The sequence below is a fragment of the Pezoporus wallicus genome, unplaced genomic scaffold, assembly GCF_028554395.1.
Source record: "Pezoporus wallicus isolate ANWC-B61680 ecotype Strahan unplaced genomic scaffold, APGP_CSIRO_Pwel_v1 contig_11996, whole genome shotgun sequence".
Lineage (NCBI taxonomy): Eukaryota > Metazoa > Chordata > Aves > Psittaciformes > Psittacidae > Pezoporus > Pezoporus wallicus.
Genome location: NW_026641627.1, coordinates 673,874 through 699,133, shown reverse-complemented (window position 1 = coordinate 699,133; position 25,260 = coordinate 673,874). Strand labels below are relative to the sequence as shown.

The following is a 25,260-nucleotide window of genomic DNA, read 5'->3' as shown; positions in this document are numbered from 1 at the left end:
GGATCCTTTAGGAGATCCAGAGACCAGCGTATGTTCCACACAGTCATGATCCTTCTCAACTCAGGTTCTGCCTCAGCTTCCAGCCACTAGAACTGGAAAGGAACTCGGCTGTTGGGACTGCAGGCAAGTGAGGAATAAAGCAAAGGGGCAGGTAAGTAACACTCTCATTCTGCACGTTTTACAGCAGTGCTTGAAGCCCTGCTCCAGACCAGACGTGGGCCCTCTGCAGCGCAGCAGCGGCTCTGCCATGGTTGCCTGTCACAGGGCACGAACAGCTGCCGAAGGAGCAGAACAGCTTAGAGGCAACACTTGGCTTAACCTGCTTAATCATCCCCTAAAGCATGGGTCTAAGCATTAGCAACTACTCCCACTACAAATGCTTCTGGCCCCTTCTAGAAGGGCATGACTCAAGCCTGCAGCACAGGAGACCTGGGAATCCCAAATTGCTGTTGGTTTATTTACCAAAACCCAAACTCTTAAAAGGAATCCCCCACTCCCACCATTTTACCCAGCTTTGAAGACCAGAGGATACAGAAGCTGCACAGTGGATGACCAGGCAACATTTATTAGAGCATTTCAAGTATACAATGATTTTACTGATGGCTGTGAGCAGCTAAGATGCAAACGGATGCCAGTAGGAAAGGGTGACCTAGAACTAGCAGGCAATTAATGTGGGAAATTAATGCTTTCATCTGAAAGAAGAGGAAAAGAAAGTATCAGATTAAAAGATTGAGTAAATTTGGGGATGGGGAGGAGAACGTATAGAAGTTCTTATTTGAGATCACTTCAATTGGCAACTTACAAGTAGCAGAAGCTGTCTGCTATTGCACTCTTCCCTTGGCATCCCAAGGACCTAAGGTGTGCTTTTTCCACTGAGAACAGACAGCATTTTCCCTGGTAAGAATGGAGTCCTCACCACTGGGTGCTTCTGGAGTCCTGGCTTAGCACTTAAAAGAGATTTAGATCCCTGGCTTTGCATGCTCACACGAGAAACAGGCTGCTGGGCTTCCACCAGCAAGGAAGCAATGCAGACTTTCAGCAAGAGCACACTAAAACTATCAACTCCTCACTATAAGGCAGCTGTAGGTCAGGGCGCTTTTGGGGTGCCTGAGCTTGTTGTTTAGAAAAGCAAGGACCACATGGCAACAAGACTACAAGGTCCTCTGACAAGAAGGACTGTGCGTGTTTCCCAAGGACTATTTCTGAAAGACACAGCCTTAAAAATATCTTAAAGCAGAGACTCCCCCATTGATGCACAAAAAGGGCATGACCAGGGAAGGACTGAGCTCTGAGGTGATCACCTCCCAAACCACAGGCTAGGTACCATGCCCAATTTGCAAGTTAGTAATTCTGCATTTAAGATAATAGCTGCCTCAGTTGTGTCTTAGCCTCCTCCATTTAATAACAAGGAGCAGCTGAATTCAAGAGCTTAAAAAATAAAAGGGAATTTAAATGTTTCACGTTTAAAAGGGCATCTCCAGAATGACTGTCCTTCAAGACCACTAGGCTCTGAGGTATGTGATGGCAGCTTAGCAGTCGGACTAGCAGAATGCAGCGGAGTTTCTAAGCCTCCCGAATACACCTCTGTTAACCAAATGAACCACAATTCTTTGGAGCAAAATCGCTTAAAAACTTGTCTTCAGCAAAGACCATTTAAAAATTCTGGTCGCCAACCAATTTGCAAGTAAACAAAGTAGTATTAGAAACAGCAACAACACCGCCTGTTAAATCAGATCAGATCTGATCGCTACAAAACCATGCTAAGGACGGCCACACGACTTCCATCCTGGATGCTGCCAGCGCCTTCCTCACACACATCCTACAACTGCTTTGTAAAAAGTGTTTGTCTAAAGGACAACGATGGAAGACATGTCTGGACTTCATGAGACTTCAAACAGAAGGGCATACATACATTAAATTAACAGACTCAACCTTCAGCACAGAGGAGTTTGATAGAGTTACTGGCTAGAGTCACAGAAAGTTCCAAATTTGAACAGTCTTGAACCACTTCCAAAAATTCCAATGGCTTTATAAGAGTTCCAACAATTAATGGGTATATAAAACGGAGATGGACTTCTCCAGCAGAAGAGTTGGGGCTCTTCCAGGCTAATCAGACCGCTGGTACAGAAGGGAGTTGATTTGACTTCCCCCACCTTCCCACCAGTCCACTAAAGACTATGATTTATTAAAACCTTCTTGATTTACTGACGGCTGATTTAACAGGCTGCAGACTCTGTCAATCATAGTGGATGGCAGTATAGAAGATTATCCAAACAACCTGTGGAGAGGAAAGGAAGTGAAGGTTATTGTGATGCCTCTGGAGAGGGTTCATGTGCAGAAAGCAAGCCTCATGCTGTGCTCTCAATAGAGGACTGGGGACTGGATTCCAGCTTTGAGATGGTCTAAGAGATGTTAGGATCGCCAGGCACCACAAACAGTGGCATTCAGCTTGCTTGCCTTCTAGGGTGTCTCCACATTAAAATCCCACCAAATCCCTCTAGTGATCTAGAAACACCCCCAAATCAAGTACTGAGCGTATTCAAACTCATGAAGGGGGTAAGGGAAAAACAAAGACACCCAAAGCACCACTTTGGGCATAACTAGACAAGATTCCACCAGGTTGGGGAGACATACAAGTTAAGTGGTAGATGCGGAAGTATACCTGCCCATTCCTACATCATCTCCTACAGAGGTATCCCAGCATACTGTATTTCACTGCCAGCAGCCATCAGATTGTGGCATTTGCTTTCCCAATCAACTTCACTTATAAGGTGATGTGAGCACATCTCTCTTCTATCAGCACCTCACCTGCTCTTCTTCCAGGTCTTTTCCCTCAGGAAGTGTACCAATACAATTCACTAATAAAAGAAACCAAGAGGCATTACCAGAAACAGTGCAAAAGATGTCATGAACCCTTCCTTTGTGAGTTCCCATGTCCCGCCATACTCCTCCTCATCTATCTGCTGGAAGCTGCTGAAGTAGAGGTACAGAACACCAGCATTGATCAGGCAGAATCTGGAAGAAAGAGATTAGGAACCATCATTTTGGTGATACAGGACACAGGTAACCAACATGCCATATAGCAAAGTAGCACTGAAGCATCTTTCATCCTCAGCAGAGAGGAAACAAAGAGGAATGCTGTTCCTGCAACACTTCCCAGGCAGCTCAGTCCTCTTCCTTAAAAGAGCACCTTGGGAACAGCTTGTCAGGGCACACCAGGTACGGATGAAGTTCACCTCACAGGGCACAACCTACTCTTAGCAAGGCTCCAGACCCAGCAGTTAAAAGCTGGAAGCATCAGCAGATCTGCAAACCCTGCAAGTTTCCCTGTCCTGCAGATCAGCAGCAGTCCTGCTCCCACACAGGATCCTATTTCCTTGTGTGTGCTACTTGATTTTGAGGCTGCTAAGAGGGAAGACTGTTATCCTCCTTGCCCACTGTGTCACCATTAGTGTCCCATGGCCAAATGCAGTGACTCAGAGAGCCAGGGAAGGCTCGACACCACCCTCAGAGCAAAGCTCTCTGGTTCAGCATGAGACCTAGCGGTCTCTAGGCTGTTCCAACAGTTACACTGCAACGGAGAGAAAACCCATGAGCTCCTGTTTGTCCTTAGACACATTTAGCTTCAGAACGCTCCAGTTTAGGACTGGGGTAACCTGGGGAGTGACAGCTACATTCCCTGGAAAGCAGGCTGGGTAGGAAGGGCAACACAGGATCACACACACACAAGCTGGGTGAGTGGCAGCAAGCTGCAAGCAGCTGCGTGACTGCACACCACAGGGAAAGCACCCACACAGCTCTGGAAGCTTTTAGCTTTTCCACTCACACCAAATCACTTTTATTTCTCATTAACATTTAGCACAGGAATTGGCTTAGGTGCCTTGTGAATTAATGGATGACTAAGTAAGAACAATGCTTCTCAGCTATTCGCATCTGTTACTGGGAACACTTCAGAGTTAACTGTTTGCAAGCCGCTATCGAGTTCCTGTTGGAGCATCACTGCTTCACAGCCCCTCTTCCCTAAACTTCAAACTTTTTCTTCTCCCCCTCTTAGACACTTGATGCTACTCCCTCCGCTTCCTTGCCCCAGCCAGGACACTCGGGAGGAGGGACAAGAAGACAAGTCCATTTTGCCTAAGAAAAGCTGTGAGGTTGCAAGCTTGACCAGGAGACGTTGACTAGGCAGAGACACTTGCAGAAGGAGACACCCCAGAGCAGGGCTGTGTTTCCCATCACTCATGTCCCTCCAGAGGCTTTTGAGTCAAGCATTTTCATAGCTCACTGCAGCCTTTGGACACCAGCGGGGAGGTGACCTGAATCCCATGTCTCAGTGGGGAGCTTTTGCCTCTCCAGGCACTGCCTAGACAGGAGCTGCAGGAGCACTGCCAGCGGCGCCACTTCATCCGCTCACTACCTGTGGTCTTTGTGTTTGGGAGAAACCTTTTCTTTCCCAAAGAGAAGCTGCCCCTCTTGTCTACTTACAAACCCCCCTCTCCGAGGAGGGCTCCTGGCTCAGAGAGGATGACTACCACACCTTCCCCTCCAGGGGCCTGACTTCTTCAGTGGCCATGGCAGGCACTATACTCATAGCCCTGGTTCAGACATACATGAACAGGCCACTTCATAACTCAACTGAACCTCTCGTTGCCTTCTTCTAACCCTGCTCCCTTTAATAATAGTAAAATAAGAAAATCAATAGTAATTCTAAAAAAAGCATTAATCAGACTGAGGACAGAAAGAGGCTGATGAAGACACGTTCTGATTTGTATGAATTCCATGGCAAAGAACAGCCTGGAACGCACCGCTGGCTCACAGACTGCATTTGGCAGCCTGTTGTTTATAGCACAACTTTAAACCAGACACAAAGTCAAGTCCAAATGTGGGAAAGTACATGAGACAGAAAAGGAAATAAACCTTACACTGCTATTCCCACGAATCCCTTCAGTGGAACTACTCCCCAGATGATTCCCAAAATAACTGCAATGATCTGCCGGAACCAGTAGATCACATCTAAAAACTCGTCCTGAGGAGATAAAGCACAAGAAAGATTTTGACATTTACTTTGTATCCTTTTTTTTAAGCATCATGCAATTAACAGGTGAATATTTAATGCACTGAACACTTAGTCTTCCATTTCAAGCAGAAGATATTCTCCTCAGAGCAGACGAAAGCAGCTTATGGCATCACACACGCTGGATTCCCTGCTTCCAAATTAAGTATACAGCTTTGTCCTCCAATGGGCCAACTGCACAGGCAACACATATGCAGGCCCCTGGTTAAGTAAAGATCCAATTCTATAACAGTTCACTGCAACAGAAGTTTAAAGATCTCTTTATGCTTTTAAGAGTGTTAAAGCCACTCTCCATGCCCCAGGCCCTCCCCTTCCCACAGGCAAATGCTCCCAGCTGCCAGCTCCAAATCACAAACCACCTCTCACACGTGTTACCAGCGCTGTCTTTCAGAGCAGCGGTGAAGCTGTCATTCCTGCCTGTCCACAGGGCCCAGACAGCTCTGAGCACTGCAGCTGGGCAGTGCTGACTCACGTGTTAAAGTTCACTTCTGCTCACATCCTTTTTCCTCCCCAAGGATTGCCCAGCACACCCCCAACACCTCTGTGATTTTACTGCAGGATGCACACAGTTGTTTGGCTCCACGCGGAAGCCTAGCATCCGTGTCGGACACGGCCGCTTCTCTCCGTGACTACATTTCTCAGCCATTTTAGCCTTCAGTTCACATCCTACTGCATCAAAATAGTGCCACAGGCCTGCTCACTCTGAAAACACTGCCCAGTTTGTCAGAAGGGGATGAGGGCGAGCACATGAGAGCAACTGCAGCTGATGAGGAAAAGCGACCCAGATCCAAGGCTGCCCCTGAAGGAAGCGCAGCACAGGGAACGCATCTTCTCCACAGTGAAAGGCACAGCCAGCAAACCAGGGAGGGGACATCCCTGAGGTGCTGCAGGAGCTCGGAGCACCCTGTGTGGGTGCTGCTGGGGGCGGCAGCAGGAACAGGCACTGACCAGGAGCATTAAAACACCCGGGAGAGACGCACAGGAAAGACTTCATGAGCGCTGAAGCCCCCCGGGGAGTGTGGCAAACCTGGAGGCTTTGCTGACAAACACGAGCAGCAGGGGCAGGCTGAGCACACACATCAACTTGTGTGGAAACCAAAAGACACACGAGATGGTGAGGCCCAGAGAAGCCAAACAACAGCTGAACAACTACCGTGAGGTTAGTCCTCTGCGAGAGCAGACCTATGCCGTGACACTGCAACAGTGGAACTCCTGCAAGCCTGTTCCTGCTGCCGCCCCGTCCCTTCGGAGCTGACAGCTCAGCTGGATTTGCACACGTACTTCTCACAGTAGATGTTTCTGGTTTTAATTACACACAGTGTAATTTTATCCAGTCCTACAAAAGTTCAATCCAAACTTAACCGCCAGCATCTCAGTATTGACACAGTTCGTGTTTCCTTCGCCTCGCACCCATGGGGCAGAGAAGAACCAGGGCTGCTGTGAGCCGCAGCAGAGGTGCCGCATCTGCCCTGGGGACGGACGAGTTCTCCGGTTCGGAAAGGAAACCACGGCCGCCAGCGCGGAGCCCGCCGCAGGAACAGCCCCCTGCCCTCACCCAGCAGCTCGGCAAGGGAGCCCAAGCGCGGCCTCACCGAGCGCACGGGGCACGGCACCCTCGGGGAGGCTCCGCCGCCGCCCGGCCGCGGTTCGGAGGTGCCAGCCCCGCTCCCAGCGCCCGGTGCCGGTGCCCGCAGCCCCACCTTGTCGTGCCACGCGGAGTCGCTGCGCAGCGCTTTGCCCCACACGGAGCCGCGCGCGGCCGCTCCGCCGTTGGCCACCGCGTGCTGCTGCGCGTGCGGCGGCTCCTCCCTGCGCCGCGCGCCGCTCATCCTCCCGACAGGAACCGGAACCGGGACCGGAACCGAGCCCGGTTCCGCCGCCGCCGGGCCCGGAAGCGGCCACCGAGCAGCGTCACCCGCCCGCGCCCCCCGCTCCGCCAATCGCGGCGGCGGCGTGCGGCGTCACACGTGACAGCGGCGAGCGCCGCGCCGCGCCCCGCTACGGCAGGGGAGAGGGGTCAGCCCGGAGCGCGGGCACCGAGCAGGGACCTCGGTACCGGTGGATGGGCAGCGGCGGCCGCGGGGCGGAACGGGGCCGTGTCTGTCGCCGCCTGCCCGAAGGCCCCACACGGCCGCTCCTGAGCGGAGAGCGCGGACACGGCCCCGTTCCTGCGGGCTGGCGGGAAGCGCTGGGTCCAGCTCTGGGCCAGCAACGCGAGAGGGGCTCGGAGCTGCTGGGGCGAGTCCAGAAGCTCTTCCCTGTGAGGGTGCTGAGGCGCTGGCACAGGGTGCCCAGAGAAGCTGTGGCTGCCCCATCCCTGGCAGTGTTCAAGGCCAGGTTGGACACAGGGGCTTGGAGCAAGCTGCTCCAGTGGAAGGTGTCCCTGCCTGTGGCAGGGGTTGGAGCTGGGTGAGCTTTAAGGTCCCTTCAACCCAAACCAGTCCGGGGTTCTGTGATTCCCTGGGCACAGTTTCCCCTCCTCGCTGGGTGTTCTGACTGCAGATTTCCATCATGCTTCGCTCTCTGCTCAGAACCTGTTGCTGTGCATCGGCATTTCTCCATAGTTCCCTCTGGAGATGGGCTGCAGCACTGGGGGCTTTTGGAGCAGGGCAGCCTTTGAAATAACCCACGGTTCTGCAGGGCACTGCAGCTTGTTATCTGAGACATTGCAGCAGGCAAACATCCCAGAAAACATGCTCTTGGAAGTGTATGCAAATAAAATGATCACATGTGGAGTCCTAACGATTTGACTGGGTTTTAATAGCCTTGCCTCAAAAGAGCAACGGTGTTCAACTTAGAACAGCTGATTTCCTCATGAAAAAACACATCAGGAGCGACTCCTCCAGCCCGGGGTGGGCAGGGTCTGTGTTGGGACCCCCTCTCCAAAACTCTCCTGGTGTCTCCCTCTCCCGTTCCCTGCTCCTCTGCAGGCTGAATTCTGGCCCCAGCATCATGGGGTCCCATGAACCTAAGGTACCCCCCTTGGGATGGTGCCTGGGAGGCATCACTCTCCCAGTGGGCAGCCCAAAGATCAGGAGGCGGCTGCAGGGCTGGGATGCGGCACAGGGCTGCTAATGGGAAGGAAACATAAGAGAGACCTGAGGAGTCTTGGGACCAGTGCCCTTCCTGCCTCAGGTGTGGGGTGGGAGCTCCCCATCCCTGATCGTCTAGGCTCCAGACCCCAGATCTGGAGCGAGGCAGGCCCCTGGCTCTTCTCATTCCAAACTGCTTTCTAGAGAACCTTCATGGGGCTGTTTCACTGGGTCCTTCTGTGGGCTCGCAGCTCGGGGCAGAGGCAGGGCTCAGCACCCATTGGCCACCATTCCCTGTGCAGCATTATCCCACTGGACCCCTGGCCTGTGGCCAGCCTGGGTGCGGCCATCGGATGTCCTCAGGGCCTCTCCCCGTACCTGCTGCCAGGGACACGGCCCAGGGTGAACCATCACCCCTGGACCCATGGCCAGCACCACCCATGGGTGCCGCAGCTCTGCATCGCGCAGCATCCCCCGTGACACCGGGCTGGGGGCCGCAATTCGCTCTCAGGGACCCCTGGACACGCCGGTTCCCAGCCCCGAGTGCGCATCTCCCCGTGGACACGCGTGGGGCGCTCCCGCTGCCCTTTCGTCTATATAAGGCCGGGAGCACCGGCCGGGGTCCGTCCCGCCGCCCGGCCCCGCCGCATTCTTCTGCCTTGTATGGGCCGGGCCGGGCCGGGCGGCACCGCCCCGGGCTCCGCTGCCCGCCCTAGGGCCGCTCCGCGGGCCGGGTCCCGGCAGAGCAGCGCCGGCCGCCCCGCAGCATCGCGCTTCAGCCCAGGTGAGGCGGCTCCGCTGCGGCCCGGCCCCAGCGCTCCCCTTCCAGAGCGGGACCGGAGCCGAGCGGCCACGGGCAGCGGGCAGCGGGAGGGAGGGACCGGGAGGGATGGAGCCGAGGCAGAGCCGGTGGGGCGGGATGGAGCCGGGGGCAGATGGAGGGACCGGGAGGGATGGAGCGGGGTGAACTTGGAGGGGACGGGAGGCGGCGGCTGCCCCGGAGGGAACGGAGGAAGCAGGAGCGGGGCGAGGCGGTGGCAGGAGAAGCCCCGGGGCGTCCCTCTCCTGCCCGGGGAGCCCGGCAGGGATGTCCCCGCCGGGGGGAGGAGGGGATCGGCCCTGAGCAAAGCGCTCCGTTACCGTCTGCAGTGACTTGGAGCTGGGACGTCCCTGGTGCTGCAGGAGCAGATCCTGCGCCCGGGACTTCACCCACCTCCGGTCTGGGGGAGCTGTTCCTGTCTGGAACATCGCTTTGTCCCCCGAGTCTTATTTGCCGATGGCCGGAGCCAAGATCCAGATGCATGCGTGATGGATGCTTCACAGATCTCCCAGTGACCTGTGAGCAACTGCAGGCAACAAACTGTTGTAAGGCAGAAAAGCTTTACTTAGCTCATTCCCTTCAGTCTTAAACAGAGGAACGCTGTGTTTTGTTTAGCCTTGGCCATGAAAACTTGAGCTCCTTTTGGCTTCCCTCCCTGTGTGCCTCTCGGTACAAAGCGTTAGGGCTGTGATAAAAGCCAGAGGGGCTCTAAAACATGGATGTGTGGGAGAAGGCGGCGTCCGGAGCAGCATTCCTGGAGCGGAACATCCCGAGTGTCAACAACCGCCGCCGCTGACCAAAGATGGTTGCGTTTCTCCTCTCACTTCATTTTTCCCCCCCGCCACTGGCAGGCTCCGTGCGGCTGTAGGAGGAGTTCGTGGTCACCTCCCCCTCTGAGGCGCTGCGGCCAGATCCCCCCTGAGGTGAGCCCTGTAATTCCCTAGGGAATCAACAGCGTAGGGCATGTTGTGCTGAGGACCGGCCGCTGTGGGGTCCTGTCTCCCAGCCCCAGCGGGCACCAGAAGGGTGCTGGGTGCTGGGTCTGTCTCACGGTGATGGATGGTGTCTGTGCAGGGTCTTCTCGTGGTGGCCCCAGAAGCTGTGCTTTGGAAGGTTTGCTTGTGAGGCCCTTGTTCACTGAACGTGGTGGGAAGGAGCTAGTCCAGAATGCTCGGAACCAAGCCCCACCGGGTGGCAGCAGGAGTTGAGGGAGGGCTGGGATGAATCTGTCCTGGGGGTTGCTGCACACTTGGCCCTGGCTCCTGGTGCTGCTCCGCTCCTTCCCATCCGCACACGGAACCCACTCACTGGCTTCAGTGCCAGCGCATGCACATCATGAGATCTCTGCCAGGAGCTTGTGGTGGAGAGGAGCTGTGAGCAGATGATGTCCCTCTGAGGCTGTGCTGCAGACTGCAGGGCAGCCCCATGCGGTGCCAGCACCCTGCCAGAGGAGCCTCCTGCATGGCCAGCTTTAGAGGACCACCCCTGAGCAGCATAACCCGGGTGGCCGCAGCTTCTTTTGGGCAGGGAGAAGGCACAAGCCCGGTGGTGCAGGAGGCAGAGGTCACCTTGGCAGGAGCAGTGCAGGATGAGGGAATAAGAGCTGCTGGTGTTGGGATGAGTGTGGTGACCAGATTGGCACAGGGCTCTCGTGCCAGGCTGGTTGTGGTCTCACCCAGTGCTAATGTTCTTGGATCTGCTGCCTGCTGGGTGGAAGCAGCACTGGGATGAGCAGCTCTTTAGCAGGACGTGGCAAGGCCAGGACCAGTCTCTGCGGGTTTCCTTCTTGCCAAGGAGGAAGCCCAAGGCTTGGTGGCTGCACCATTTGGCTCAGCTGAGTTCATCCCAGGTGCAGGGCATCTTAGCTGGGCATGAAGCGATCCGGGTATTGAGTGGGAATCCCAGATGGGCTCAAAGACACAGCTACAGAATGATCAGGAGATGACCAGGCTGAGCTGAACCCTGAGACCAAGCATCTTTCCAAGGCATGTTTTGGATCGAAGAGCAAACCCATGTGCTGTCAAAATCATACTAAACCCCCCTATTGAGAGGCATCTCTCTGGAGAGGGTGCCAGGCTGCGTTCTGCTGCTGGTCCCAGCCAGGGCAGGGTAGATATTTCAGCCTCTTGAAAAAGAGATAGAAGGAGGGGAGGGAAAGAGCAACGCGTGAGGAGGGCTGGCAGAGGCTGTGCCAGCACAGGAGGAGGCTCTTTGCTTTGCCCCAGCCTGTCCCATGCTGTGGTCCCACTGGAGGGATGCTCCCCAAGCCCCACGGTCCCCTTGGGTGCATCAGCATTAAGGACCCAGCTGGGCAGTGGATCCTGGATCAGCACACACAGGGCAGCCAGACCTGCTGCTGGCACATGTTGCTTTGTGCTCTTCCTTCAACACAATGTGGCTCCTAACTGTGCCCTGCAGAGAAGGCAGGAACCCAGGCACAGGGCACAGAGCAGAGCAGGAGCACCCTGCGCTTGCCCCATGGAATTCATTCATATTCCATTAATTTAACATTGCCCTCCAAGAGCTGCTCCCCAGGCAGATGCTGACCCAGATGGGGAAACTGAGGCACGGGGCTATGAGGGAGCAGCGGCTGCAGTAGGAACATGAGGGCTCTGAGCAGCATCGCTCCCCTGGGCTGAACCTGCCCCACACTTTCTCTTGGGGCTGTATGGGGACAGTCATCACCATCCCTGTGCCAGGCAGGGTTGGACTGGGAGAGGTCTGAGCATCCTCCTCTCAGGCAACATCAATGGTCGCTGGGGGTGCTGAGCACCTCATAAGGAGCCCATTTGGGTCCCAGCACCCACGGCACAGGGTGTCTGAAATAGTGGCTGCTTCCCTCAGCCTGGCAGCGTGGGGGGATGTCACCAAACCCTGCTTGGAGGCTGTGAAGGAACGTGGGTACCATCTCGGGGTGGGAATGGGCTCAGCACGGGCTGGGGACAGGACTCCCTCCTTTGAGAGACCAGGTTTTCCTGCCATGCTCCTGCCTTGGTGGTGGTTGGGATCCCGATGGTCCCTTTGCCATTCCCACTGGGACTGTTGTTGCCCCAGCTGTGTCCCAAAGGTCTGTCAATTCCACTGCTGCCCCTCTGGGCTGGTCCCTTCCCGTGGTGTTTGTTACCTGTAATGAACAACAGCACCAGCCCTCAGCACCCGTGGTCCCACAGCTCCCCCCCCCACCCCGAGAGGCCCACTGCCCACCCCACTGCTCACCCCACTGCTCACCCCACTGCCCACCCCACTGCCCACCCCACTGCTCATCCCACTGCCCACCCCACCGTTCACCCCGTTGTTCACCCCTTATGTCAGGGCCCTCCCATGGGTCCCTGGGCAAAGCATGGGGCTCACCGGGCACTGAAGCAGGAGGGAGGCAGTGAGTGGCCTTTGGCTGGGCTGGAGCCGGCAGCATCGGAGGTGGATGGACGGTGGGATGGATAGTGGAATGGATGGTGGGACGGATAGTGGGATGATGGATAGTGGAATGGATGGTGGGACGGATAGTGGGATGGATAGTGGGATGATGGATAGTGAGATGGATGGTGGGATGGATGGTGGGACGGATAGTGGGATGGATGGTGGGATGATGGACAGAGGGGGAAGGGAGGCAGTGGAATGTGAGGAATGTGCCCGGAGCAGATAACCCCTTCCCGCTGGGTGCTGGGTGCTGTGCTGAGCCCACCTCCCGGGGAGGTGGCTGTGGGCTGCTCTGCGCAGTGAAATGAAGGATGCTGGGGAGCCCTTCAGCCCAGGAGCTGAGCTGGGAGAGCCCTGACAGAGGAGGGGATGCCTTGGGGGGGTGACGGGGGACATTGCTTAGCTCTGCCCATCCCCATGGCTCCCCGGCACTGACGGCAGTGGGGGGGATGCTGGGTGCTGGGCTTGGCATCTCTCCCTGTGCATGGGGTGCAAAGGGGACAGGCAGGGCAGGCAGCAGGTCTGGGGGGGGGCTGGTGGTGCAGGCAGCGAGCTCTGTCCGACCCTGCCAGCACTCGCCCCCCTCCTGCCCTGCCCGCAGGTGCCCCCCCCCGCCGCCAGGATGTCCAGCAAACGCGCCAAGGCCAAGACCACCAAGAAGCGCCCGCAGCGCGCCACCTCCAACGTCTTCGCCATGTTCGACCAGTCACAGATCCAGGAGTTCAAGGAAGCCTTCAACATGATCGACCAGAACCGCGACGGCTTCATCGACAAGGAGGACCTGCACGACATGCTGGCTTCCCTCGGTGAGGAGACCCTGCCCCACGCGTCCCCCGGCCCCTCTGGGGCACGTGGGCAGAGCTGCTGGGTGACCCACAGTTGAAGCCTGCCTTAGGTGGGATGCACGGAGGCACCAACCTCCTGGTGCTGGCTGCAAAACGGGGCTGGGAGGAGGAAAAGGGATTTCTCTGCTGGCAGCAGTTGACTGTAGAAGGTGTTTGTGGAGACACCCAAGGGCAGCAGCTGGGTTCATTGTGCTCACTAGAAGGGAAGGGACCCGCGGGGTTGGAGAAGCTTTGCTATGAGCAACCACCAGCCACAGCTATGGAGTATTTGAGTAGCCTCACCCCTGAGCATCGCTTGGGCTCATCCCCTCTGGGACAAAGCCCTCCCATTGCTCTCAGCAGAAGGGGCTGGCCCCTGTACCAGGGATAACTGAGCCGGTTGGGACTCGCAGGGCCGGCCGCGCTCCCCATCCGAGCCCTTCTCCTTGGCTGCAGGCACGGCTCCCAGCTCCCAGCTCCCGCACCCTGCAGCGCTCGGGGGGGGGGGTCTGTCAATGACTGACCCGGCAGCCAAACCTGTTCTGGGGGTCCTGCCTGGCCCCACGCCCTCCTCCCGCTGGGCTGCAGCAATGGGAACAAAGGGGCCGTGCGCTGGGGGCAAGCAAAGGAGCTTAAACCATGCCCAGTGCAGCCACGGCAGGAGCAGTGTTAGAGATACCGGCAGCAGGAGGCTTGTCCCCATGTGGGGACGTTGCTGCCCCTGTCCTCTGGGGGTGCTGGGTGTCAGCAGCGAGGGGAGTGGGACAAAGCCATGGGGTTAGTACCTGGCAACCCCCAGATGAATTCCTGCAGCTCCATCAAGGCTGAGCCTGGCAGAGCTCGATTCAAGTGGCAGTCTTGATCCAGCCTGGTTGGTTCTATGGGGAGAGGTGCTGAGTGCGGAGCACTGGGCACTGCAGAACCCCCCTCCCGTGCCCGTGGGGTGGGTGAACATGCACCAACAGATTCATTTGCAATGAAAAACACCCCGGCTGGGTGCATGGCCTTGGGATGGGTGCTGGGGGGAGAGGGGACGCTGCACCCACACCTCTGCCTGTGTCTGGCAGGGAAGAACCCCACCGACGAGTACTTGGAGGGCATGATGAGCGAGGCGCCAGGGCCCATCAACTTCACCATGTTCCTCACCATGTTTGGGGAGAAGCTGAATGGCACCGACCCGGAGGACGTCATCCGCAACGCCTTCGCCTGCTTCGATGAGGAGGCATCAGGTACAGGCGCTGCCTGCACAGCCCCATGCATCCATGATGAGGGCTGGGGCCAAAGCCTTTGGGATGGTCCCCAAGCAGCTCCAGGGCGGGAGATGAGCAGGGGTGTCTTTGGCTCAGCACTCCCCCAGTGTCCCCTTGCTAACAGCACCCTGTGCCATCCCTGCAGGCTTCATTCACGAGGACCATCTGCGTGAGCTGCTGACCACCATGGGAGACAGGTTCACGGACGAGGAGGTGGATGAGATGTACCGCGAGGCGCCCATCGACAAGAAGGGCAACTTCAACTACGTGGAGTTCACCCGCATCCTGAAGCACGGAGCCAAGGACAAGGACGATTAGAACCTCACCTCTGCACCCTCCTGCGCACACCCCCACTGCCCCTCGGCTCCCCTTTGCTGCCCCACAGCAGGCTCCCCCCCATGGGAAGCACCTCCCAGGACCAGCACCCCGCATCGGGTCACGCTTGGAGGGGAAGTGCTCCCATCACTGTGCCGCTGTGTGCCCACCCATCAGCCCCGGACCCCCAGCACCATTCCCACCCACAGGCTCGCTCCACTGGGACCCCCAGCCTGGCTGTAACCCCCCCCCCCGAAGCCACCGAGCTGCTGGTCTCTGGGGCTGGGATGAGCATCCGAGGCGAGCGCTGGCCTGTGGGGATTCTGGCTGGCTCGAGCCTGAGCGATCCCCATCTCAGGACCATAGCACAGAGAGAAAGCACCTCTCCCCTCTCCTCCTGCACTCCCTTTCTTCATGGCTCCTCCACTTTGTTTCCTCCTCCCTGCGTGTTTTATGGCTTTAGAGCCTGCGATCTGAGGGGTTCGGGAGGCCGACGCGGTGCATAAAACCTGATGGGTGCGATATGGAGATGTGCTGCGTGTGGCTCCTGCTGTGCTCCCTGGGGGCATTGGGGGTGGGTTCAGGAACTGCAGCAACAGCCCCAAACCTGCTCACCTCCAGGCTCCTTCCCTAATTCCCTGCTGCACCAGGGAATAACCCACAGTTCTCCTACTTCCAGAGCCACGTCCCAGCCCTGAAGGCTGCCACAGGGCAGGATGCTTTTGAAAAGCCCCCTTCGCACACCAAAGTGAATGGCTCACTTTGGGGCACATGGGGTGATGCTGGAGATAAACCCAATGGTGTGGGAAAGGGCCTCCAGCTGCTGCAAGGTCTCTGCTGTGCTGTGGGCAAACTGTCTCCATCCAGGAGTGATGCTCATCACAGGACTGACCCCAAAGGATCAGTCTGTGTGACCTGATTCTCCCAGTGTTGGGAGTGGGATGGGCTTGGTGGCCAGCACCCCTTCCAGCACCCCTTTTCGGGCTCTTGCTGCCTGATTGTCTTTCAAATTGCTGAAGTTTAACAGCATTATAATGTCAATGGGCCCTGAACAAGCCCCAGGTGAGGGCAGGCAGGGAGAAGCCCCTGCCCTGGCCCCTGGCCCCTGCCCCATGGCTCCTGCTCCAGGCTGGGTTTGCCCCAGAATTCAGGCACCCAGTGGGGTTTTCCCAAAGCTGCTTCCACACTACCTGTACCTGCAGGCATTTGCAGCCCAGGGCAGGTATTTGAACTCAGGGACCATTTCCCTGGTGTCTCAGTTGGGCACAGGACTTAGTACAGCTCTTTCCAAAGGGTGGGAGCAAAAGCAGGCTGCTGGAAGGACAGATTTGCATGGCTGGCCCCACACCTCCCCTGGGGTTCACCAGCCCACACCCCACTTGCATTAACAGAGCAATGGCAATTTGGGGGGACAGTTTCACTCGGGACAGTGAAGCTTTAGCAGCAACTAAACAAATGCTTTAAGGAATTCTCTGGTTTTCCTGGCTATTTAATCCTGTACTGCTCCACAGAATCTGCTTTGGATGGGCCCAAACCCTACCATAGAAGGGTTTTTGCAACCTTTCTCGATACCCAAAGGGATACCCATGATAAGGGCAAGGAAGGGAGCTGCAGCATGGCTTGTGAGGACAGAGCCTGGGAGGGGAGAGCAAACACCCGCTGCAAACAGGCTCTGCCTGGAGAAGGGCAGGACCTGAGGCACCCGGGTTGTACGAAGGTCCCTGGGGATGCTGTGCTTGGCTTGGTGAGGGTGAGTGTGGAAATCCTCATGGACTGGGGGCATGGACATCCTTAAAGCGGAGGTCTCCTTGCTGGGATGCTGCTGCTCAGTCATCTCCATTGAAGAGGCTGGAGGGGACCAGCCTGCCCTGTCCATACAGCCCAGGGGTGCCTGACCCATGGGATCGTCACCCTCGCTTTGAAACACCTTCCACCTTCATGGCAGCAGTGATGTGCTGAGCTTCTCATTTCCTAGTTACTACATCAGAAAGCCACCAAAGGAAGCACCCGTGGAGCCTCAGCGCTCTGAGGTCCCTGGGGCTGTCACAGAATCATGGAATCAACCGGCTTGGAAAAGAGCTTTAAGATCATGTTGAGTCCAACCATTCCCAGCACTGCCAGCGCCACCAGTAACCCATGGCACTGAGGGCCTGGCCCTGCAACCAGTGCCTGCCCATGGGCACCAGTAACCCCTTGGTGCTCAGGTACTGGGGTCAGCATTAACACAGCTGGAGGAAAGAAGGAGCTTGCGCGGTGCCTTGTGGGGATGCCCATGGGTGCGGGTCCCTGTGCGGGTCCCTGTGTGGGTCCCAGGTTGGTATCCCTGTTCAGGTGTCCCTGTTTGGGTGCCCCTGTATGGGTGTCCCATGTGGGTGTTCCTGTACGCATGTTCCATGCAGGTGTCCGTAGGTGTCCTGGGTGGATGTCCTGTGAGGGCGTCCGGGGGTGTCCCGTTTGGGTGTTCCTGTTTGGGTGACCCATGGGTGTCCTGGTGCAGATGTCCCTGTTCAGGTGCCCCTGTTCAGGTGTCCCCTGTTCAGGTGTCCCTGTTCAGGTGTTCCTGTTTGGGTGTTTCTGTTCAGGTGTTTCTGTTCAGGTGTCTCTGTTCGGGTGTCCCATGGGTGCCCTGGTGCAGATGTCCCTCTTCAGGTGCCCCTGTTCAGGTGTTCCTCTTCGGGTGTTCCTGTTCAAGTGTCTCTGTTCAGGTGTCCCTGTTCAGGTGTCCCTGTTTGTGTGTCCCTTTTCAGGTGTCCCTGTTCGGGTGTTCCTGTTTGGGTGTCCCGTGGGTGTCCCTGTTCAGGTGTCCCTGTTCGGGTGTCCCTGTTCAGGTGTCCTGTTCAGGTGTTCCTGTTCGGGTGTCCTGTTGAGGTGTTCCTGTTTGGGTGTCCCATGGGCGTCCTGTTCAGGTGTCCCTGTTCAGGTGTCCCTGTTCAGGTGTCCCTGTTCGGGTGTCCTGTTCAGGTGTTCCTGTTCGGGTGTCCCTGTTCCGGTGTTCCTGTTTGAGTGTCCCTGTTCGGGTGTCCCTGTTCAGGTGTCCCTGTTCGGGTGTCCCTGTTCAGGTGTCCCTGTTCGGGTGTCCCTGTTCGGGTGTCCCTGTTCAGGTGTCCCTGTTCAGGTGTTCCTGTTCGGGTGTCCCTGTTCAGGTGTCCCTGTTCGGGTGTCCCTGTTCAGGTGTCCCTGTCCGGGTGTTCCTGTTCGGGTGTTCCTGTTTGGGTGTCCCTGTTTGGGTGTCCAGGTGTCCCTGTTCAGGTGTCCCTGTTCGGGTGTTCCTGTTCGGGTGTTCCTGTTTGGGTGTCCCTGTTTGGGTGTCCCTGTTCAGGTGTCCCTGTTCGGGTGTTCCTGTTTGGGTGTCCCTGTTCAGGTGTCCCTGTTCGGATGTCCTGTTCAGGCGTTCCTGTTCGGGTGTTCCTGTTCGGGTGTCCTGTTCAGGTGTTCCTGTTCGGGTGTCCCTGTTCGGGTGTCCCTGTTCGGGTGTCCTGTTCAGGTGTTCCTGTTCGGGTGTCCCTGTTCGGGTGTCCCTGTTCAGGTGTCCCTGTTCAGGTGTCCCTGTTTGGGTGTCCCTGTTCAGGTGTCCCTATTCAGGTGTCCCTGTTCGGGTGTCCCTGTTCGGGTGTCCCTGTTCGGGTGTCCCTGTTCAGGTGTCCCTGTTTGGGTGTCCCTGTTCAGGTGTCCCTATTCAGGTGTCCCTGTTCGGGTGTCCCTGTTCGGGTGTCCCTGTTCGGGTGTCCTGTTCAGGTGTTCCTGTTCGGGTGTCCCTGTTCGGGTGTCCCTGTTCAGGTGTCCCTGTTTGGGTGTCCCTGTTCAGGTGTCCCTATTCAGGTGTCCCTGTTCGGGTGTCCCTGTTCAGGTGTCCCTGTTCGGGTGTCCCTGTTCAGGTGTTCCTGTTCGGGTGTCCCTGTTCAGGTGTTCCTGTTCGGGTGTCCCTGTTCGGGTATCCTGTTCAGGTGTCTCTGTTCGGGTGTCCCTGTTCGGGTGTCCCTGTTCAGGTGTCCCTGTTCGGGTGTCCTGTTCTGTTCTGTTCGGGTGTCCCTGTTCGGGTGTCCCTGTTCAGGTGTCCCTGTTTGGGTGTCCCTGTTCAGGTGTACCTGTTCGGGTGTCCCTGTTCCCCTGTTCCTGTTCGGTGTCCCTGTTCCCTATTCAGGTGTCCCTGTTCGGGTGTCCCTGTCCCCCTGTTCAGGTGTGTCCCTGTTCGGGTGTCCTGTTCAGGTGTTCCTGTTCGGGTGTCCCTGTTCAGGTGTTCCTGTTCGGGTGTCCCTGTTCGGGTATCCTGTTCAGGTGTCTCTGTTCGGGTGTCCCTGTTCGGGTGTCCCTGTTCAGGTGTCCCTGTTTGGGTGTCCCTGTTCAGGTGTCCCTATTCAGGTGTCCCTGTTCGGGTGTCCCTGTTCAGGTGTCCCTGTTTGGGTGTCCCTGTTCGGGTGTCCCTATTCAGGTGTCCCTGTTCGGGTGTCCCTGTTCGGGTGTCCCGGATGGGTGCTGGGTGCAGCGCCGTGCGGGGCTGTGGGGTGTCCCTCCGGGCACCGTGTCTGGGCGCGGGGCTGCCGCCAGGTCCCGGCCCGTGTGGCGGCGGGGCGGGTGCCGCTGCCCGGTGCGGCGGCGGTGACAGCCGGGGGCGGGCGGGCCGGGGCCGGGGCCGGGGCCGGGGGCGGGGGGCCCGGCCGAGTTCCTGCCTCCTCGGGAACAAAGGGAACTCTGTCTCGGCATCTGTCACCGCCGCCCACCCAAAACTTTTCGCTGCGCCTCGGCCGCCCGCCCCGCCGCCGCGGGAGGGCCCCGCTGCACCCCCGGCAACCGGCACCGGGCACCGGAGCGGCGGCGGCGGCGGCGCGACCCCGGGGCGGCCCATGCAAGGGCCGAGGCGGCGGCGGCGGCGGCGGCCCGGGGGTAAGAGCGCAGCGGGGCGGGCGGCAAACATGGAGTCCCGGCCGGGCTGCGGCGCGGCGGAGCGCAGCCGAGTGGAGCCGAGGGGCTCCGGGCCGGGCCGAGCGGACCCGAACCGTCTCGAAGAGCGCCGAGCCGGGCTGGGGGTGCGGGCACGGCGCGGTCCCAACGCCTTTGTGCGGCCGGGCCGGGGCGGGAGCCGCCCCCGGCGTGAAAAGTTTGCGGGAGCCGCGGCCGGGCGCGCTCGGGGGTTTTGTTCCCTCCCCGCGCCGCTTCCAACTTGGCCGAGGTTGTTCGCGCAGTTCGGGGCCGGTCGTGCCCGGTGCGGGGCCGCGGGCGGGTCTCCGGTTCCTCTTTCTTTCCCCTCCGCCTCCCCCCCGGAGCGGGGCGCGGAGGTGCGGGAAGGGGGGGGGGGGGGGGGGTTCGCCGCTCCCCCGCTTTGTGTCTGCGGGGCCCGGCCCGCGGTACCTGTTGCGGGGAGGGGGGAGCGGCGGTGACAGCGGCGCGGGGAGGCCGCACAATGACCCCGCGTGGTGCCTTGGCCCCGCAGCGGCTCCGGCCTCTTCCTCCGGCCGGGATGGATTTACTTGGAGCTCCCCCCCTCCGTGTTCCGTTTGTTATCGGCGAGCCCGAGACCCCCAGAGTGCCGGGGGGGGGGGGATCAGGCGGTGCCTGTAACTCTTCCCCCCTGGGGGGGGCTCATCTGCATCACCCCAAAGCTGGGCACGGAGCCGCCCCCCATGTTTGAGGTGCGGGGGGGGGGTGTCTGTGTCTGTGCTCCCCCCTGCACTCCCAGCCTGATGCCCGCTGTTCGGTCCCCTCCTCCTTGGCAGGCTTTAAGCAGGAGAGGTCTGCGGGCAGCTCCACCATGTCGGATAGTGACCTCGGGGAGGACGACAGCGCCACGTCCCCCGACCCCTCGCAGCCCAACAAGAGGAAGAGAAGGGGCAACCTCCCCAAGGAGTCTGTGAAGATCCTCCGGGACTGGCTCTACGAGCACCGCTTCAATGCCTACCCCTCGGAGCAGGAGAAGCTCAGCCTCTCGGGGCAGACCAGCCTCTCTGTGCTGCAGGTAGGAGCCAGTCCCCACGTCTTGGGGGTGCTGCTGGGTCCTGTGCCGCGGGGCTTGGGAAGGGCCGGACTGCGAGAACCCTGCTGGAGATCCCAAAGGATTTGGGATGCTGGAATCACTTGCCACTGAAAGGCAGTGAGGAGGCAAGCGAGGGAACGCAGGGGAGCAAAGCCACTGGCACATGGCAGCATCCTTTTGGGAAGAGGGCTGAGCCCTGGGGACCAGTTTTATGGCAGTGCTGGAGTAGAGGTTTTTGGCTGGCCAGAACATGGATGGACTGGGATGGGGACCAACTCAGCAATACTCTGTTAGTAACAGCCCCTATGGGTGGGAGGGCTTCAGGGGGGGCTTCTTTATCCTCTTCCCCTGGACACCCCCAGTAAAGGGGCCAGGGCTACTGCCCCTCTGCAGCCCCAAGGACTGGCTGGCCAGCTGCACCCAGTTACACCAGGTGTATTAAGGAAACCCCAGTCCAGCTGAGTGCTCTGGGGCAGGTGTCCCCTGGTTGTGGGTTGATTGTTCTCCTTGGGGTGCTGTGATGGATGCCCAGCCAGGAGCAGCGGGCATGAGCAGTGCTTTTCCTTTCAGCTTTGGCTTTCACCCTGCCTGCTCTTAGGGTGTCAGGAAGAGCTGCCTGTCCCACTGATCCATGGGAACACCAGCAGCCTTCCTGACAGGGAAGGAGATGCTCTGGTTCTGACAGCAGGGTAGGAAACAGCTCTTGTGTGCAGGGCAGCAGGCAAGGGGCAGTGGGTTTGCAGCTGAGCTCCTCTCCTTGGGCTTTCCCCTGCACCCCTGGCTTCTTTCCCTGTAGCTCAGCATGGCCCTGGCCAGGCAGACACTGGTGTGTGGGCAGTGGCTGTGTCTAGTTTCCATCTTCCTGGCCAAGGCCAACTTTCTTTTCATTTTAATGGATTATTTAAATCCTGGCTTTGCACCAAGTTTGTGTCCGAGCTGCTCTGAGGTGCTGGTCCCGGGAGGGCTCGAGTCAGAGCACAGCGATGGGTTTGGGGCTGCAGGAATCTGGGGTTGTCATGGACCGGGGCTGGTGCGGACAGGACAAACCCAGATATATGGCCTCTGGCATACAGGGGTTTACCCAAGGGCTTGTGGCAGTGGGACTTCAGGTGTTTGTGCCCTGGGCAGTTTGGGTCCAAGGAGGATGCTGCAGGCACACGGGCTTGTTTTGAGGTGTGGCTTTGCACTGGCTTTTTGTCCCATGGGACTCCCTGCAGCCACTGTGTGCCTGATGCAGAGGCTGCCCAGTGTCCCCCCCCCGGGTGGGGGTCCCCTCCGGGGGCATTTCCCATGGCTGCCACTGGGGTTTGTGTCAGTCTGAGGTGACCCAACAGGCTGCATCTGGGAGGAGAAGCCTGTTGGGTGGGTGGAGGTGTGGGACACGCTTTGGCTGCAGGGTTTGATCCATCAATGCTGATCCAACACCTCCAGGAGCCTCTTGAGCTCAGGGCTCTGCTGCTGCTGCGGGCCACGCGCCCCTGGTTGTTCAGTTGTGTATCCAGGGAGCTGGAGCCAGGGATCAGATGCACAGCACCCCGGCTCTGCAGGGCAGAAAGTGGGGAGGTACAAAAGCAGTGCCTGCTCCTGGCGAGGCTTCCAGGACAACAGCAGCTTTCCAAGCGTGTGCCCTCCTGTGGGGATGGGCTCCTCCTCCCTGCAGAGGGGATGCTGCTCTCGTGGTGGTGGAGGGGGCAGACACTGCCCAAAGGGACAGCCCAGGTGTGCTTGTGGTGGGGCCAAGCGATGGCTGTGCTTGGAAAGAAGCAAAAAGCTTCTTGCTTCAAAGCTGAGGTTGATCCCAGCTCCCGGGTGGGTGACACCGTGCGGTGCGCTGCGGTGTCACTGGTGCCTGTGCCCATCTCTGTGCTGCCTTCTCCAGAGGGAGCTGAAAGCTGGAAGGAGATGTTGGGGGCACAGCAGGATTTTAGGAGCTTCTCGGTGCTGGTTGGGGTTTTTGTTGGAAGTCCAGCCCTCTGGTTGGGGATTACAGCGACTGATGGCCATGGGATCACAAGATCATGTCATGGGGACCCAGCTAAGGCTCGCAAGGGAGGGTTTGGAAGGGAAAAAGGGGTGAGACGAGTGTATGTGAGGATGTTAAATGACAAATACTGTCTCAAAGACAAAGAACAACTGAGATCTCGCTGCGATCGAAGTTGTGGTGAGTTCTCTCTCCCTGGGGGAAATATTTTCCATAGCTGTTGATTTAGCAAAGATCAGTCATTCCCCCCTCCACGATTTATTCTCTTCTAATTGTTTTCTAGGAAGAAAGCAGTTATTTTAATGCAGCATTTTATAGAAAGATGCTGAAACAATACATGGCCAAGGCTGAATACATGGCCAAGGCTGAATACATGGCTGCTGTGTTTCTGAAGGGCTTCCTCTTTGGTGTGCAGATGTTTGGAAGAGGTTTAAAGTTGGCTGTAGCCTCGTTGGCAGGAGGCACGGGAAGGTGTGGATGTACTGCTGCAATCCCTGCCACCCCCGTAGGGTATGGGGGGCTGCAGCTCCCTGAGCTGATGAGGTTTAGGGTTTTCCATCCGTGCTGCTGTCTGTCTGCTCTGTGCAGCCTCAGTGCTCCCATCCAGGCTGGCACCTGGAGATGGGGAAAACTCACCCCAGAACAAACACCTGCTTGGTGCTGTTGGGCTCCACGCTGGCTCTGTGCAACACCCCAGGCTCTGGCTGCAGGATAGGAGGGACCCTCAGGAGGGTGCTGGAGGCTGCACCCTGCTTCATCTGCACAAGGCTGGGCACTGTCAGCTGCTGGGACTTTGGGGTGTCAGTGCTGGGCCCATCATTCCCTGGGGAAACGGGCTGGGCAGCTCCAGTGTGCAGCCTTGCTGCGGATCATGGGGTGGCTCAGCCCCAGAACTGCCAAGACTCTTTTTGATACTGGCACGATGAGAAGGTGCCAGTGGTGGTGTCGGGCGCTGGCACCATGCACGGTCCCTGCCCGGGTGTGCTGGCAGGGCTCAGGGGGAGCGTTGTGCCACAGGCAGCCGGGATGGGGCTGCAGAGAGGAAGGGGCTGGTGGTGCCAGGCAGGAAGCAGCCGGCGTTGGGGTTTCCGTGCATGCCTGGGCAAGCCCTGCCTGGAGCAGCTCTGCCTCTGCGGAGCCCCACGGGAGGGAGGTGCAGGGCTGGGGGGCAGGAACAGTGTGGGAGCTGCTTGCTGGCTTTGGAGAGGCTTTTGCTACCTTGGCTTCGGGCTCCCAGCCCTGTGCTGACAGCGCTGTGCCCTTCTCTCCTCCCAGATCTGCAACTGGTTCATCAACGCGCGGCGGCGGCTGCTCCCCGACATGCTGCGCAAGGACGGGAAGGACCCCAACCAGTTCACCATCTCCCGCCGAGGGGGCAAAGCCGGCGACGTGGCCCTGCCGCGGGGGGCTGCTGCCGGCTCCGGGGTGCTGGTGGTGCCCCCCGTGACGGCCGCGGGGGCCTCCAAGGTGCTGTCCATGTCCGTGTGCCCGCAGGTACTGTGCCACCCTGCCCAGGCGCTGGGCAGCAGCCTCACGGTGGTGAGCGCCCACAGCCCCGACTGGGAGAAGCCGCCTGGGCCGCAGCGAGCGGAGCCGGACCCTGTCCCCAAGGCAGCGCTGGGTGCCCCCGGCAGCACCATGACCCTGCTGGCCCGCGCCGAGGCAGCCAGCCCCACCAGCGGACTCTTCAACACGCCCCCCCCCACACCCCCAGAGCTCTTTGGGGACGACTTCAGCAGCTTCCAGCTGCTGGTGGAGGTGGCTCTGCAGAAGGCGGCGGAGCTGGAGTCGCAGCGGCAGGGGGGGCAGCTGCCCCTCTCGCCCCAGACTGAGCCCCCCGCAGCCGCCCTCTCCAAATAACCCCATGGCCAGGTCCTTGGGGTGCCTGACCCCCCCCTTCCCCCCTACCGGTGCCACCCACCTGCCTGCACCCCCTGACCAGCTCGTCATGGAAGAGGACTCCTGCCTTTTGTGGGGCTCTGGTGTCTGTGCCAGCCAGGATGGGGAGAGGAGGGACTGTCCCATGGCTCCCATCTGCTGCCCTTGGGAGGATGTGGCCGTTGTGAAAAGACCTTTGCAGCTTTACTGACCTCTCCCTGCCGCCACGGAGGGTTACTGTGGAGCTCCCCTTGGGAAACCTGCTGACTTCTTTTTCTCTGCCCTGTAAACAAGGGTCCAACGCCGCTTCTGCAGGGAGAGAAAGAGAGAATTGATGTTTGTTTTAAAGTTGGTGTCTGTTTTAAGGACTGTGGATGAAAAGCTTTTCCTCCCAAATCTCTCATCTCTTTCCCCACTCCCCCTCCTTTTTATTTCCCCTTTCTTTGTGGAGGGCCCTCCTGGTACCTTGTGCTGGCAGAGCCCTGCCTTGCCCAGCGAAGGGCAAAGCACAGATGAACTGGAAACGCGAAGCCTGTGGTATTTTTTCCACATGGAAAACACGGGACCCTCCTTTTTTGTTTAGATGCTGCCAGTAGAAATCTCGATGGTGCTGTTTAGCAATTTTTTTTTGTTGAAACATTTTCCCTTTAATTGTGATTTATTATATGATTTTTATTACGTTTTTGTTTCTTCTCTTCAGCATT

The 25,260-nt window shown here is 58.4% G+C and overlaps 3 protein-coding genes across 5 annotated transcripts; 2 read left to right on the top strand and 1 right to left on the bottom strand.

Annotated features, from left to right (window-relative positions):
- Positions 1 to 545: 545 nt before the first annotated feature.
- RAB5IF (RAB5 interacting factor) lies at positions 546 to 6,926 on the bottom strand. Its single transcript, XM_057424617.1, has 4 exons — positions 6,772 to 6,926; positions 4,920 to 5,023; positions 2,886 to 3,015; positions 546 to 2,278 (listed from the first exon to the last, which is right to left on the bottom strand). The coding sequence occupies exons 1-4, from the start codon at positions 6,898 to 6,900 to the stop codon at positions 2,237 to 2,239; spliced, it is 405 nt and encodes a 134-aa protein (XP_057280600.1). The 5' UTR covers positions 6,901 to 6,926; the 3' UTR covers positions 546 to 2,236.
- A 2,910-nt stretch (positions 6,927 to 9,836) lies between these two features.
- MYL9 (myosin light chain 9) lies at positions 9,837 to 15,257 on the top strand. Its single transcript, XM_057424616.1, has 4 exons — positions 9,837 to 9,849; positions 12,946 to 13,146; positions 14,232 to 14,393; positions 14,560 to 15,257. Exons 2-4 carry the CDS (start codon positions 12,963 to 12,965, stop codon positions 14,730 to 14,732), a joined length of 519 nt encoding a protein of 172 aa, XP_057280599.1. The 5' UTR covers positions 9,837 to 9,849; positions 12,946 to 12,962; the 3' UTR covers positions 14,733 to 15,257.
- Positions 15,258 to 19,550: 4,293 nt separating this feature from the next.
- On the top strand, positions 19,551 to 24,904 carry TGIF2 (TGFB induced factor homeobox 2). 3 transcript variants are annotated; one of them, XM_057424655.1, is made up of 3 exons: positions 19,551 to 19,610; positions 20,441 to 20,679; positions 23,954 to 24,904. In XM_057424655.1, the coding sequence occupies exons 1-3, from the start codon at positions 19,571 to 19,573 to the stop codon at positions 24,536 to 24,538; spliced, it is 864 nt and encodes a 287-aa protein (XP_057280638.1). In that variant the 5' UTR covers positions 19,551 to 19,570; the 3' UTR covers positions 24,539 to 24,904. The 3 variants fall into 3 exon arrangements, with proteins under 3 accessions (XP_057280638.1, XP_057280640.1, XP_057280639.1); XM_057424657.1 differs by lacking the exon at positions 19,551 to 19,610 and adding an exon at positions 19,630 to 19,896; XM_057424656.1 differs by lacking the exon at positions 19,551 to 19,610 and adding an exon at positions 20,256 to 20,356.
- Positions 24,905 to 25,260: the final 356 nt, after the last annotated feature.